This window comes from Camelina sativa, chromosome 2, assembly GCF_030686135.1.
Source record: "Camelina sativa cultivar CO46 ecotype springtype chromosome 2, ASM3068613v1".
Classification (NCBI taxonomy): domain Eukaryota; kingdom Viridiplantae; phylum Streptophyta; class Magnoliopsida; order Brassicales; family Brassicaceae; genus Camelina; species Camelina sativa.
The window spans coordinates 13479584-13492741 of NC_141881.1; the positions used below are offsets into that span (position 1 = coordinate 13479584).

The 13158-nt window shown below is 35.4% G+C and overlaps 3 protein-coding genes across 3 annotated transcripts; all 3 read left to right on the forward strand.

Annotated features, from left to right (window-relative positions):
• Window positions 1–2164: 2164 nt before the first annotated feature.
• On the forward strand, window positions 2165–4198 carry LOC104719435 (putative protein phosphatase 2C 54). Its single transcript, XM_087477025.1, has 4 exons — window positions 2165–2391; window positions 2803–3281; window positions 3614–3762; window positions 3969–4198. Exons 1-4 carry the CDS (start codon window positions 2253–2255, stop codon window positions 4090–4092), a joined length of 891 nt encoding a protein of 296 aa, XP_087333151.1. The 5' UTR covers window positions 2165–2252; the 3' UTR covers window positions 4093–4198.
• A 1300-nt stretch (window positions 4199–5498) lies between these two features.
• On the forward strand, window positions 5499–8263 carry LOC147948556 (uncharacterized). The gene is made up of 5 exons (XM_087467555.1): window positions 5499–5741; window positions 6015–6104; window positions 6179–6662; window positions 6850–7425; window positions 7536–8263. The coding sequence occupies exons 1-5, from the start codon at window positions 5499–5501 to the stop codon at window positions 8261–8263; spliced, it is 2121 nt and encodes a 706-aa protein (XP_087323681.1).
• Window positions 8264–9315: 1052 nt separating this feature from the next.
• Window positions 9316–11897, forward strand: LOC104719426 (uncharacterized). The gene is made up of 4 exons (XM_010437364.3): window positions 9316–10368; window positions 10503–10598; window positions 10679–11716; window positions 11802–11897. Exons 1-4 carry the CDS (start codon window positions 9316–9318, stop codon window positions 11895–11897), a joined length of 2283 nt encoding a protein of 760 aa, XP_010435666.2.
• The last annotated feature ends 1261 nt before the right edge of the window (window positions 11898–13158 follow it).

The window sequence follows — 13158 nt, forward strand, 5'->3', positions numbered from 1 at the left end:
CAATATATTATTAGAACTTTTGTTTAGTTTACGGCTTTACCGTTCTAATGATTGGATAATTCGAACGATACCATGTCTAATCAGAAAATCGGTCCGGTACCTTTTTTTTTTTTTTTTTTTTGTCTATCCTTACTTGATAGGTTTACACGAAGGACAACAACAATTCTGTTTTCATTACCAAAAAAACAACAATTCTGTTTTTCTTCTAAAAAGTTTTGGTTGGAAATTTTTACTTTTTTTTTTTTAACTCGGTGGAAATTTTTCTTTTTTTCTTTTTTAACAAAAAGAAAATGTAATACATGCATAGTTTTAGAAAATATACTTTTAAATTCATTTTAAGAGCTTTCTCCTGAAATTTTGAATTAATTTTTGGAGCTCTTTCCTGATATTAAATTTATTTTTTTTGTAATTTTGGTGCGTAGCTGTTTAAAAAAAATAAAAAAATTAGTGCTTATATAATAGTCGCATAAAGTTAACCAACGAATATCATGGAAACCCATTTTGGATTTTTTGGTGGATCATTATCCTGCTCAAATATATTCCAATTAATTAACAGTCCTTAAAAAGAGAAATTTTTAAATCTTGTACCAATCCGTTTCATAAAACTAAGCATTGTTGTCGCCGTTTCTTTCTTTGCATTTTTTCTTTCATTTTGAGATTTTTGAAACATATGCAAGTTGACGAACAAATATGCATGCAAGTTATGAAACAGACGTGTGTCGTTTCACTCGTAATATGTGTCTGTTAGTGGACGGACCTCCATTCGCAGGCATATGATGTTCTTTTTTGTTTCTTTCTATAAACCTTATATTATTATAAATGCTTTACTCATTTGAACTATTCGACGTATACTGGTGAATCAATGGAAAAGAGAGAGATATTTTCTCAATCAAGTTTGGATATTTTGTAGACTTTTAGATCATTTGTTTACAAGAATAAGAAAAGAATAAAATTTTTTTGATGGATTCTTACAAAAATTATTTTGTAATATTCATATAGATATATATTAGATTGATATTCGTGCTGTAACATGGATTGATTTTACAAAACAATTTTAAATATTTTTATATATTAAAATAACTTTTTAATATATTTTATTAGTTTTTTAAACATTTTCCTCATTTAATTTTAATAATTTATATTTAAAATGTCATCCTTTATAAAGATCATAACTCATTTTATTACATAACTCATTATATTTAAATTATCGTCAATATATTAAATATATTTATCTTAAAAAATATATTAGAATATTTTTGATAATTTTTTGATATGTTAAATATTTATCATATTCTTTTAGAAAATTAAGTTAAACTTGAATTTTAGAATTTCTTAATAAACTGTTTTTTCTTAATCAAAATTAAAAATCAAATTTTCCACCATTTTTAAATATAGATTCAAAGTTCGCTTCTTCATAAATGGATTTTTGTTAGAAAATGATACTTATGGTTTGTTTATAAAAAATGAATTTTATTAATGGTCTGTTAAATAATTTTTTTAGAAAGAATTTTTCATTTGACCCATAACTCAAAATATCATGAATGAGTTAGAAATAATTAATAATTTAAATATTCTTAATGATTGATTTTATTTTGTTTTTGTTTTGTTATGTAATTTATAATAGTATTTGATTTTCTTGTAATTAACTACTTTTAGTAAGAATATTTCTTAATAGTACTTCCGAATTATTTATTAGGAGAATTATTTAACTACTTAAGCATGGTGAAAAGAAAAGAAAAAAAAAAAAAAGCGTTCTGGTTGTCTTGGAATATAATAATAAACCTAGTATTCTGAAAATTATAACAAAAATATATAATAGTCGACGAGAGATTTATTAGCCTGACTAGGCCAAGTCTTCAATGTTCTCACCGACCCTTTGATGGAGTCGATCTCCCATGTTTGGGTTAACGAAGTGTATAGACCACTTGACTAGTAGACAAAAAAGAAAAAAAAAAACAAAGATATTTAAATAGCCACATAATCACAAACAATGCGGTCTACCAAGGTGTCTAGATTACGGTTTCTATTTTTAAGTACTTTTCTTGTTCCATGAAAAAACGTATCCGAAGTGGCTATCTCTAGACCGTCATTAATTACATTTTTTTTCATTATAACAATATAACAAAAGAAGAAAAGACACGGCAAGATATGTGAGTATATATACATAAGCATGTGTTAGGTATATAAATCACTTTTTGCCCACCTCAACGGGTGTGTTAGTCTGCGAAAGGCTTTAGAGAAGTCAAAATATCATGAAATCGGACATCACTCCACCAATACTCACCGAAGATGGCGACTGCAGCGAGAATAAGAGAGTAAGAGTTGCTGATCCGGGATGTACCGTTGGCGGCGAGGACAGGCCTGTGAAATTACCAAAAATCGAAGACAACGGTACGTATCTTAATTACTAGTTTTTGACCAAAAAAAAAAAAAAAAAAATTACTAGTTATGATAGTCCTTATATAGTTTTGCTTCTTTTCGAATTTTACAAGAGTGCTTGAATCTAATCTAGCACAAAACTGTTTTTTGTTCTTTTTTTTTTTTTTTATCATTATCTTGACATAAGAACTAAAATGTAATTAAAAAAAAAAAAAAAAGTTATGATATATTATTAAAGAATAATTTTATTGAACGTAAGACTTATTTCTTTCTTGATTAACTTATAACATAATAACAAATTCTAAAAGTAGCAATCTAGTATTATCAAACCCGAAATAATCAGATTAAAGCAAAAACATTTTGGGTAAAGAAATTTTATATTGTACGTTTTTTTGACAAATAAATTATCTTCGATATATTTAGGGGATGTTGGGACATCAGGAGGAGGAACACAAGTTCTAGTCGATGCACTTATGGCTGACGTGGCAATCAACGATAAAGACGGCAGAACAAACGCCGTCCACGGAGTAGTCTCAGTCATGGGACGGCAGAGAGCTATGACAACCGCCGTTTCCACCGTCGTCGACGAGATTCCCTCTTATGACATTTTCGGAATCTTTGACGGTCTTAGGCTCGCTAAATTTTTCGAGGACAGGCTGCGTCGCCTCGTGAAAGAGGAAGTAAAAGCATGCCATGGTCGTGGGGCTGCCGCGGACTGGAATAAAGTTATGAGATCGTGTTTTTCGGAGGCGGTGGGGACTGTGGGGACAACCGCGGCAGAAGCGGTGGTTATGATTGTAGGAAAAGAGGAGGTGATTGTGCTGTGTCGTGGCGGTGCGAGGGTGGTTCTTTATTCTCATGGCGGAGTAGCTTTGCCTCTATGCCATATCCACCATCACAAGGTAACTTCTTTGTTGCAACAAAGAAAACTCATTAAATTGGATCATTTAATTTTTTTTTTTTCTGCATTAGTGTGTGTGCATGTTTTTCTGTGTTGTTTTAGTTTTTATGTTTTCGTTATAACAAAATACGATGTTAAGTATTCATAAACAACGTTTTTTCCGTTTTCGTAATTTCTTTAGAAATATGGTGTAATTTAGAAACTATGGTATTAATTTCATAGAACATGGATTTAGATTTTTCTCTTTTTTCTAGAAGTCTATCGTCACTAACAGGTTTTTTTTTTTTTTAGTATAATAGCTAACCAAATAATTTATTTTTGTCATCTTTTCAGAATGGTGAGGAGCAAATCCTGAAGATCCATAAACGAAAGAAGATAGACGATTTCATAGTACTTGCATGTGAAGGCCTATGGGACGTTGTCTCCGACAGTGACACATATCAGCTTGTCAAACGTTGTCTTTACGGCAAATTACCAGACGGGTTAGATCTTTACTAGATTATTCTTGTTCTTTTGCAAGAAAAACTGATTTTTGTTTTTGTCCTAATATAGTTTGCGACTTATGTGATTTTTAAAGATTATTTTTTTCTTCATTGTTATGGTGTAGTTGTAGAATAAGATAATTTACCATATAAGATAAGACTAATAGAATTTTATACTTGTTTATTGTTTATGATGTCTATGACAGATGTACAAGTGAATCAAGCACGACAAAGGCTGCAGTGATACTGGCAGAGCTTGCAATTGCTAGAGGAAGCAAAGAAAATATAAATGTCATCGTTATTGATCTCAAAAGCTCCTCAGTTTCTTAGTTTTTCTTTCTTAATTTTGGTTTTTTTTTTTTTTCTTATTTGCGATTCTTTATTATTATTATTATTATTATTACTTTTTTTTTTCAGTTATAATTTTTCCATTTTACATCTTTCTTTTTTAGGTGATATATTTTTCTTTATTTTTTTTTGTTTTGTTCGATTAGTTTTTTTTTTTTTTTTTGGTTTGATTAGTTCTTATATATATATATATATATATATATATATATATATATATATATATATATATATATCATAATTTGCTTGAGAGTTTGTTTCTCACACCCATGCTTTGTCATTCTCCCCGGTGACAAGTTATTATTTAAATGTATTTTATATATATGCAAGATAACTTTTTGAATTAAAAGTATTGCATACAGCATTAGTGCATTACTAAATGTGTGACGCGAGTTCTGTGAAAATTAATCTTATTGTAGCTGAGGAAATATTCTATAATATACAATGCAAATGACGATGATTCAAATTGATATTTAAAAGTACAAAAAAAAATAGGAGAGTCAAATATGTAATACACTATACAGATCGTCCGTAGAAGAAAAGATACACTAGTAATTTGAGTAACAACAGAAAAGGCATTCACTTACAGTTTGGGGACGAGCTGAAACCTCCACACATAACTTTCAAACTCTGGAAAAGCTTAGTGGGACGAGATGAAAAAGGTCTAAATAGTCAAGGAAGTTATGTATGGAGTTATTTAACATTGATACAAAAAAAAGAGTTATGTATGGAGTAATAGTTGGGTAGTGAGGACATATGGGATATACAAATACAACCATGAACCATCCGAACATGCTGAAATCACGGAAGAGTGGACACTAAGACGGATTTTGCTTTCAAGAACATAGTATGTGAAAGGGGTATTTGTGTATGTCTAATGCTAGTTTTATATAGCAGAATGAGGCTTGTCTATTATTGTAGAAAGTGAGCTAAGGAATGTAATGGACTGTTTATGATTAGGTTCCAAAGTATGTGTGTTTGGGCCTCATGAAGAAATTGGACCGAAACTCTTTTATTTTTATTCTCATGCATTCAACTGTAAAACTTCTAAAATAATAACAATAAACTGTTTTAAAATCATTATAGTAATCTATTATGATTATATTTGTTTATTTTAAGAATTATGAAAGCATAAACAATTGAGCTTCTTACGAGGCGGATGATGCAACCTCACCGGAAGAGATTACAGAGTTGACTTCACAATTGAGGGAGGCTTATCGTGATGAAGAAATTTATTGATATTAGAAGAGTCGGAACAGATGGATGTGGGTGGATGATAGGAATTCCAAGTATTTCCATGCCCAGACAAAGCAACGCATGGTTCAAAATAGAATAGTAGGACTCTTTGATAAAACTGATGTACGGATGACGATGTGATTCGTGAGACAGCGATGTCTTATTTTGAGGATTTGTTCTCTACAATTAATCCGGCTAATTGTGATGACATTCTCAAGGAAGTTAATACGGTGATTACGGAGGAGGTTAATGTCCGTCTGACCGGCCCCACTAAGGAAAAAGAGGTCAGAGCTGCTTTATTTATGATGCACCCCGATAAAGCTCCAGGACCAGATGGGATGACAGCGTTATTTTTCCAAAAGGCATGGAATGTGGTGAAGACGGATTTGCTTCATCTGGTGAATTCGTTCTTTGAGCAGGGTTCTTTTGACAAGCGGTTGAAGACAACGCATATTTGTTTAATTTCTAAAGTGGCAAAACCAACTCGGATGGCGGAGCTACGACCGATCAGCTTTTGTAATGTGGGATACAAAATCATATCCAAAATCTTATGTCAAAGGTTAAAACAGGTTCTACCAGCTCTTATTTCGGAAACTCAATCTGCTTTTGTCACAGGCCGCTTGATTTCAGATAATATTTTAATTGCTTAAGAAATGTTTCGTGGGCTCCAGACTAATCAATCTTACAAATCAAAATTTATGGCCATAAAAACAGATATGAGTAAGGCGTATGATCGCGTCGAATGGGTTTTTGTGGAGCAGGTACTAAGGAAAATGGGGTTTTCGGAGCGATGGATTTTCTGGATTATTGATTGTGTTACATCGGTGGAGTATAGGATGTTACTGAATGGGCAACCGAATGGGCTCATTCAACTGGCCCGGGGTTTGAGGCAGGGGGATCCCTTGTCGTCTTTTTGTTTATTTTATGTACGGAGGTGCTTATTGCCAATTTTTGGAAGGCGGAGATGGATAAATTGATCACAGGCATAAAGGTGGCAAATCAATGCCCTCCTATCAATCATCTTCTTTTTGCGGATGATAGTCTGTTTTTTTGTAAAACTACTAAGGACGAATGTGGGGCGATTTTAGCGGTCCTGAAGAACTATGAAGCGGCATCAGGTCAACTGATCAATTTTAACAAATCCTCACTCCAATTTGGCCACAAGGTTTCGGAGGACACAAAATTGGAGATGCAGTCGATTCTTGGTATTACTAATTTAGGTGGTATGTTGTCGTACTTGGGAATCCCCAAAAGTTTAGGGGGCTCAAAGACGAAGGTTTTCTCTTTTGTTCGGGATAAGCTCCAGGGCCGTACTACTGGTTGGTTGGCAAAAGTTTTTTCGAAGGGGGGGAAAGAAGTGATGATAAACTCAGTGGCCACTGCTGTTCCGACATTTGTAATGTCCTGTTTTCGGATTCCAAAATCAGTGGCCACTGATGTTCTGACGTTTGTGATGTCCTGTTTTCGGATTCCAAAAACTATAACGTCCAAACTTATGAGTGCTAGATCTTATGGATCCAATTAAATCTTACTCTCCATCTTATGGTTGGAGAAGTATTGTTTCCGCTATATCTCTGGTAAGTAAAGGGCTTATTAAACGGGTTGGCTCCGGGGATACTATTTCTGTCTATACAGATCCCTGGGTTTCAGCTCAATTTCCGATACCAGCGTCAAGTAAGGATTCTTTTAAGGATCCCTTACTCCAAATTAATGATCTTATTGATCGTAGTTCTAACACATGGCGGATGGATCAGCTAGCTGACCATTTCGAACCTATTGATGTTGCTTTGGTCAGGGCTATACCTCTGAGTATTACTCCGCAGAGCAATTCCCTAGGTTGGCATTTTACTAAATCGGGAAAGGATACGGTTAAATCAGGGTATCATATGGCTCGGATGGCGTTTCCTCCTGGACTTGCGCCGGTGGTCTGTGGTCCTGATAATGTTTCTTTAAAGGCTAATGTTTGGAAAGTCAAGTGTCCCCAAAAAATCCAGCATTGCATGTGGCAAGTACTTTTTGGTTGTCTTTCGGCCACGGTGAACTTAAGTCGCCAGGAATTTCCTGTGATTTGGAATGTTCGAGGTGTGGTTTTCCCCTCGAAACTGTAAATCATGCCCTCTTTGAGTGCCCGCCCGCAAGATCGGCCTGGGCTCTTTCCAATTTCCCAACGGGCACAATTGGATTTTCCACAGCCTCGGTGTTTGCAAATTTGGATCATTTTCTTGGGGCACAAAACCCAGGTGCTCAGGTTGTAGCTTTTCCTTGGCTAATGTGGTACATTTGGAAGCGCAAAATGCGAAGGTATTCAAAAATGGGTGAAAAGGCCGGCGAGATAGCGCGGTTGGCGGAAAGTGAGGCAACGGCCTGGTTTGTGGCTCAGGTTGAGGACGAGGAGGGTATTACGGCTCCAACGCGCTCTGAATCTCGGTTGGTGCGGGAATGTGTTTCTCTTCCTACTGTGTATATTGGATTCTGTTGTTTTGTTGATGGTTCTTGGAAGGACACAGACAAGTTTGCAGGTGCAGGCTGGGTGTGTATGTCGTCCCAAGATTCTCCTCCGCTGATGGGTGCCTCAAACTTTCGGCGAAGCCTCTCACCACTTCATGCTGAGGTTGAAGCCTTTGTGTGGGCTTTGCGATGTATGATCGGACATGATTTCAGAGATGTAGCTTTTCTCACTGACTGCTTGGATTTTGTGAAGATGGTGTCTTCATCGGCTGACTGGCCGGTTTTCTCTGCCTATCTCGACGACATCAAGGTGGATATGGAGGAATTTTCAAGTTTCTTATTGACTTTGATCTCTAGAAATACAAATGTACTTGCGGATCGATTAGCACGACAAGTTTGTACTCAACCGCATGTGGTTACATATGTTAACTGTTCTTCTCCCAATTGTTTGAGTCAATTCTTTTGTTGTTAAAAAAAAAAGCATAAATATTAAATGATTTGCAATCTTGAAATTATATATAAAATATTAATAATTTCTATACATAATTGATAATTGAAAAAATAACCATGAACATTACATAAACTTGCAAAATGTAGATATTAAGATATATAATTTCGAATCATCATTTAAATAAAGTTGGCAATTTTTTCTTTCAATCATAGTTTCTTAAGTCTCAGTTTTTTTTTTAGCTTACATTTTTATCTTTTTATTACTTTCGTGCATTATCTCTGGTGACTTCTACCAAAAAAATAATGCGAGATTCAATCAACAAACTTCACCTCCTCAATTCTCTACCAACTGTATCTTTTATTAAATTTGTAGGAAACTTATATGTTCTTTTTTTTTTCTTCTCGTATGATCTTTTAAATAACGAAATGGTAAAACCAAAAATTTTCTTCTATTTATTTCATTATTTTCAACGAAATTTTTACCAATTCTTTTTTTATAAAAATTCCCTACAAACTATTTTGTACAAATAATTTTTGTAGGAAAATGATAGAAAACCCATGTTTTTATACGTTTTCTATGTTTCTAACCAGAGTCTCCGTTTTTCTTGTAGTGCCTGCATATGAATTACAACAACATTTGTTAAATGAACTGCTGTGGCCCTGGGTTATATTGCCCACGGCGCCATAAGTATGGGACGAAAAATACAATATCTTCTTCAAAGCAAGTATATAACGATAATGATATATAAGAATTTGTATTTAAATATAGCGGAAAAAATGGATGACAACCCATAAAAAGTCAAAGGATTCCTTTCGAGAATTTGTATATAGCAAATGATTATATATGACAGGAAGATGGTAGCTGGATAAGTTATAAATTTTTTTTGTTGTGTTTGTCCTATTTTGATAAGGTATTAAAATATTTTGTTTCACCTATGAACTGAAATCTAGATCCACATTATCTTAGGTTGACTTCGGAGTCTTTTGAGGATAAACCCTTCTGATCCTTCTTATCTCTTGGCTATGTCTTCCACTGTTTCTCCTCTTCCTTACAGTGACACACACAAAACATTAATGGAAACGTTTCAGCATTTCTCCCATAACTGCCCCTCAAGCTTAACAGAAGCCAAAGATGCGGAAGAAGGAAGTTGTAGCTTGTGCGAGAGACAAACCTTGATCCATTACACTTGTCACTCCTGTAAGTTAGATCTATGTAAGCTTTGTTCTAAGTTGACTCCCGAGCTGCGACACAAGCTGCACCCAAAACATACCCTCGAGTTCCATCCTCGTCAGCCTGGTCAAAAGCCGGGCTGTTTCATTTGCTGTGGATGTGGGTCTGTCTCTTCTGGATCTTACTATGAATGTAAAATCTGTCAAATCAAGATCGATCTTGAGTGTGTGTCCAAGGATTTAACTAATCTTTGGGATGCAAATGTAACTTACCATTATAGTCACAGGCATGTCCTAGCTCGTTGTTGGCCTCGTGGGTCCAATGGTAGCGGCTCTTGCTTCATATGCGAGCGTCCGTATTCGGAGACAAATCAGTGCTACGGCTGTGTCTACTGTCTTTGCTTTGCACATGCACAATGTCTTGATCTTCCAAGTGAGATTCAACATCCAGTGCACGCGGAACACCCTCTCAAACGCCTCAACTATATGCAACACAGAGAGCGCAAGACTCAGTGCAACGCATGTCAAGAACTGATCTCTGGTGTCCCTTTTGGCTGTCTGAGGTGTAATTTCTACCTTCACATGGGATGCGCTGATTCTTTGTTACGATCTTGTAAGTTCGAGACTCATGACCATGAGTTGGTCTACGTGCAGCGTAATGCTGCACGAGCCATCACCACGGAGAAACCATGTAATATATGCCATGAGCCTCAAAAGATATGGAAGAATTGTTACTACTGGTGCATCGAATGCAATTCTAACTTCCATTTCGAGTGTCTCAAGATACCCGATTTTGTCTTCCGTAAGTCATGTCACACGCATCCCGTTCAGTACAAATTGTTCACAACAGAGGGATACGAGTATTGTGATGTCTGTGAGACCATTATAAACGTTGGGAGCTATGCTTATTCTTGTGATTGTTGTTTCCAGGCACACATCGAATGCATTCTCCCCAAGGTCTAAAAAATTATTTATTACTTCTTGTTCTATTATATTCTTTATGATACTAATATCTAAACAAAATATATTCTTAAATCTTAACTTGTTTTAGCTCCATGTTAATTGATAGAATAACGGACAACTAAATGCAGGAAAAACCAACTATAAAATATTTGAAGGATATTTACATCGGTAGTGAGGACGCAACAACATCAACAGGAGTGAAATCTAGTGAACACAAACTTATGGTATAAAATTTTAATATTTTTCCATATTGATTTTGGTTTAGGGAAGTTTCATCTAGTTTAATGTTTCTTATATAATGCAGATTGATGATATAAAACATACTCATCTCTTAACATCCTGCGACTTGAGTGGTAATCCTCATGCCACAACTTGCACTATTTGCAAGCAAGGAGGACTTGGACAAGCATATAAATGCGAGAAATGTGAATTTGTAGCTCATGACGAATGTGCAGAAGTAGCACAACGTTTAAAGAGTCGGTTTCACAAGAATCACCCTTTGACTCTCCTACCACAACCTCCTTTGGAAGAGATGAAATGTGATCTCTGCACGAAAAAAATTTGTGGGTTCAATCTCTTCTGCCGAACCTGCGATTATGTTATTCATATGGAATGCCTCACGCGGGACACACGGCCAGAGCCCAAATATATAAACTGGGAAGGAAAATGTATGCAGGGACATAACTTGGTTGAGTTTCTTGGTACAGTATCAAAGCAAAACCTTTGCAGTGTCTGCGGCGAGGAGCTTTATGGGAAATCACCGTCATGCTTAACATGTGAAGAGACATATCATATAGAGTGTCTTGAAGTTGAAGGAAAAGTGGATCACCCGCTTCATTATCATTCTCTTCATATCCATAGGAATGTTACACCAGGATCTCGCTGTCTTAGCTGCGGAGAAAACATCAATTCTTACAGCTACAAGTGCAATGAATGCAAGGATGTCTATTTCCATGTGAACTGTACAAAATCAGTGGAAGCATCGTTGAAGCTTACCGACATTCACGAGCACAATCTTCATCATTTCATGGCTTCATTTGAGGATAATACAAAGATGAGGGATAGTGATGTTATAGCATGCAGTGGTTGTGGTAAAGCATGCACTAAATACTTCTATGGTTGCGTCAAGTGCAAGTTTTACCGCCATGGGGAGTGCCTTGGGTTACCAAACTCTGTCAGGCACAGAGTACACGAGCACGCTTTGACTATACTGTACATGTTGGTGTCAGAAGCGGTTAACCACTACTGTGAGATCTGTCTTAAGGCTGTTGATCCTGGGCATCCTGGTTATATATGCAAACTATGTGGCTCTATGATACACCCAGAGTGCGCTTTGTGCTGGGTAAATCTTCTCCATTTAGCTATATCCTCTTTTTACTTTCTTGTCGGTAAATCTATATTATCTTATTTGATACGATTATGTTCAGGATAATGACTGGAAAAATGCAACGGAAGAGGATCATAAGTTGGAGGTGGTGGAGCTCAAGGCTTCAATCCTACGTAGATGTCACATGAACTTCTAGTTCACATAATTACCATAATTTGCTTTGTGATTTCGGAATATAAAAGACATGTCTCCTAAGCACGACCCCAAAAGCTCCATTTATCACTTCCTCCTACAGGAGAGGACTTATTTCTCACAACGTGTGAACCAGGACTTATTTCTTGGTCTCTCTCTCTTCTTTTTTAATTTTGTTTTATTTAAATTTACTAAGTTATTATCCGCCGCTACTTATTTGTATCAGTTTATTTAATAATTGCATTGACTTTAATCAATGTATCTTTGAAGTCTTTATTTTTATCATTTTGATGAATTTATTAGTTATGAAAATTAAAAAGTAATCTTAATTTTTAATATTTATTTTGCATTTCTAATTTCATAGTTTAACGTTTATTTATGATTACTTACTTGAAAACAAAAAAAATAAGTCAAATTTTAAAATATTTTTAAATAAACTGAGAAAATTAATGTTAATTTGGTATCTCATATATTTTTTAAAACCTAAATTAAACTAATATTCATTATAGAATAATATAAACTGAGAAATAAACCCATATACATAGTAATCAATACTTTGATTTTATCTGCACTACAGGTCCACAAACAACAATTGAGATAAATGAATATTATCATAAATATTCAGTGAGGCAATCCACACATCTACAAGTCTATACACACAAACAATTGAGATTTCTAAATGTTACAATTAACAAACAAACAACAAACCGAGCAATATATAAAGGAAACAAAGCATCAGCCGCCTGTTGAGGAAGGTATCGACAGACACTGGCCACCTGGTGTCGACCAACACTCAAGTGGTGTCGAGCGAAACCTGCTCGAAATCTCCAGAAAATCCTAGTTTGTGTTGATCGAGACCTCCAAATGGTATCGATCGACACTTGCTAGGATTTCCGCGCCGTCCTTGCATTGGTGTCGATCGACACCTATGCCGAGCATCGATCTCCATCTCTCATTTCCGCCTCCAAACACCTACACGCGTCCAAGACATTCCCAAGAGTGGAACCAAGCCACGGAAGACACAAAATCAGGAAATACGACGATTCCAACACAACAACAAGTCTCCCATGTTCCTAGCCTCTGATCACCACTCCACAAGAAGGATCTCTCAAGAAAAGGCACAAAACTCACCAAAAACTCACAAGAACTCACAATCAACTTTTCTCTGTTTTCTATCTCTCTAGAAACGACAAATGAACGGTTGCTGAACTCTCACATCAACTTTCCACTTAAATAACACGGTTTAGGGCTTACCAAAACCCAAC

Excerpts from the sequence above, each read along its gene's own strand:
- LOC104719435 (XM_087477025.1), top strand. The coding sequence starts at position 2,253 with ATGAAATCGGACATCACTCCACCAATACTCACCGAAGATGGCGACTGC. Across the intron at positions 3,282-3,613 it reads GCCATATCCACCATCACAAG|AATGGTGAGGAGCAAATCCT; the intron begins GTAACTTCTTTG and ends TCATCTTTTCAG. Across the intron at positions 3,763-3,968 it reads TACGGCAAATTACCAGACGG|ATGTACAAGTGAATCAAGCA; the intron begins GTTAGATCTTTA and ends TGTCTATGACAG.
- LOC147948556 (XM_087467555.1), top strand. The coding sequence starts at position 5,499 with ATGTCTTATTTTGAGGATTTGTTCTCTACAATTAATCCGGCTAATTGT. Across the intron at positions 6,105-6,178 it reads AATGGGTTTTTGTGGAGCAG|GATGTTACTGAATGGGCAAC; the intron begins GTACTAAGGAAA and ends GGTGGAGTATAG. Across the intron at positions 6,663-6,849 it reads GCTCCAGGGCCGTACTACTG|ATCTTATGGATCCAATTAAA; the intron begins GTTGGTTGGCAA and ends TATGAGTGCTAG.
- LOC104719426 (XM_010437364.3), top strand. The coding sequence starts at position 9,316 with ATGGAAACGTTTCAGCATTTCTCCCATAACTGCCCCTCAAGCTTAACA. Across the intron at positions 10,599-10,678 it reads CTAGTGAACACAAACTTATG|ATTGATGATATAAAACATAC; the intron begins GTATAAAATTTT and ends TATATAATGCAG. Across the intron at positions 11,717-11,801 it reads CAGAGTGCGCTTTGTGCTGG|GATAATGACTGGAAAAATGC; the intron begins GTAAATCTTCTC and ends GATTATGTTCAG.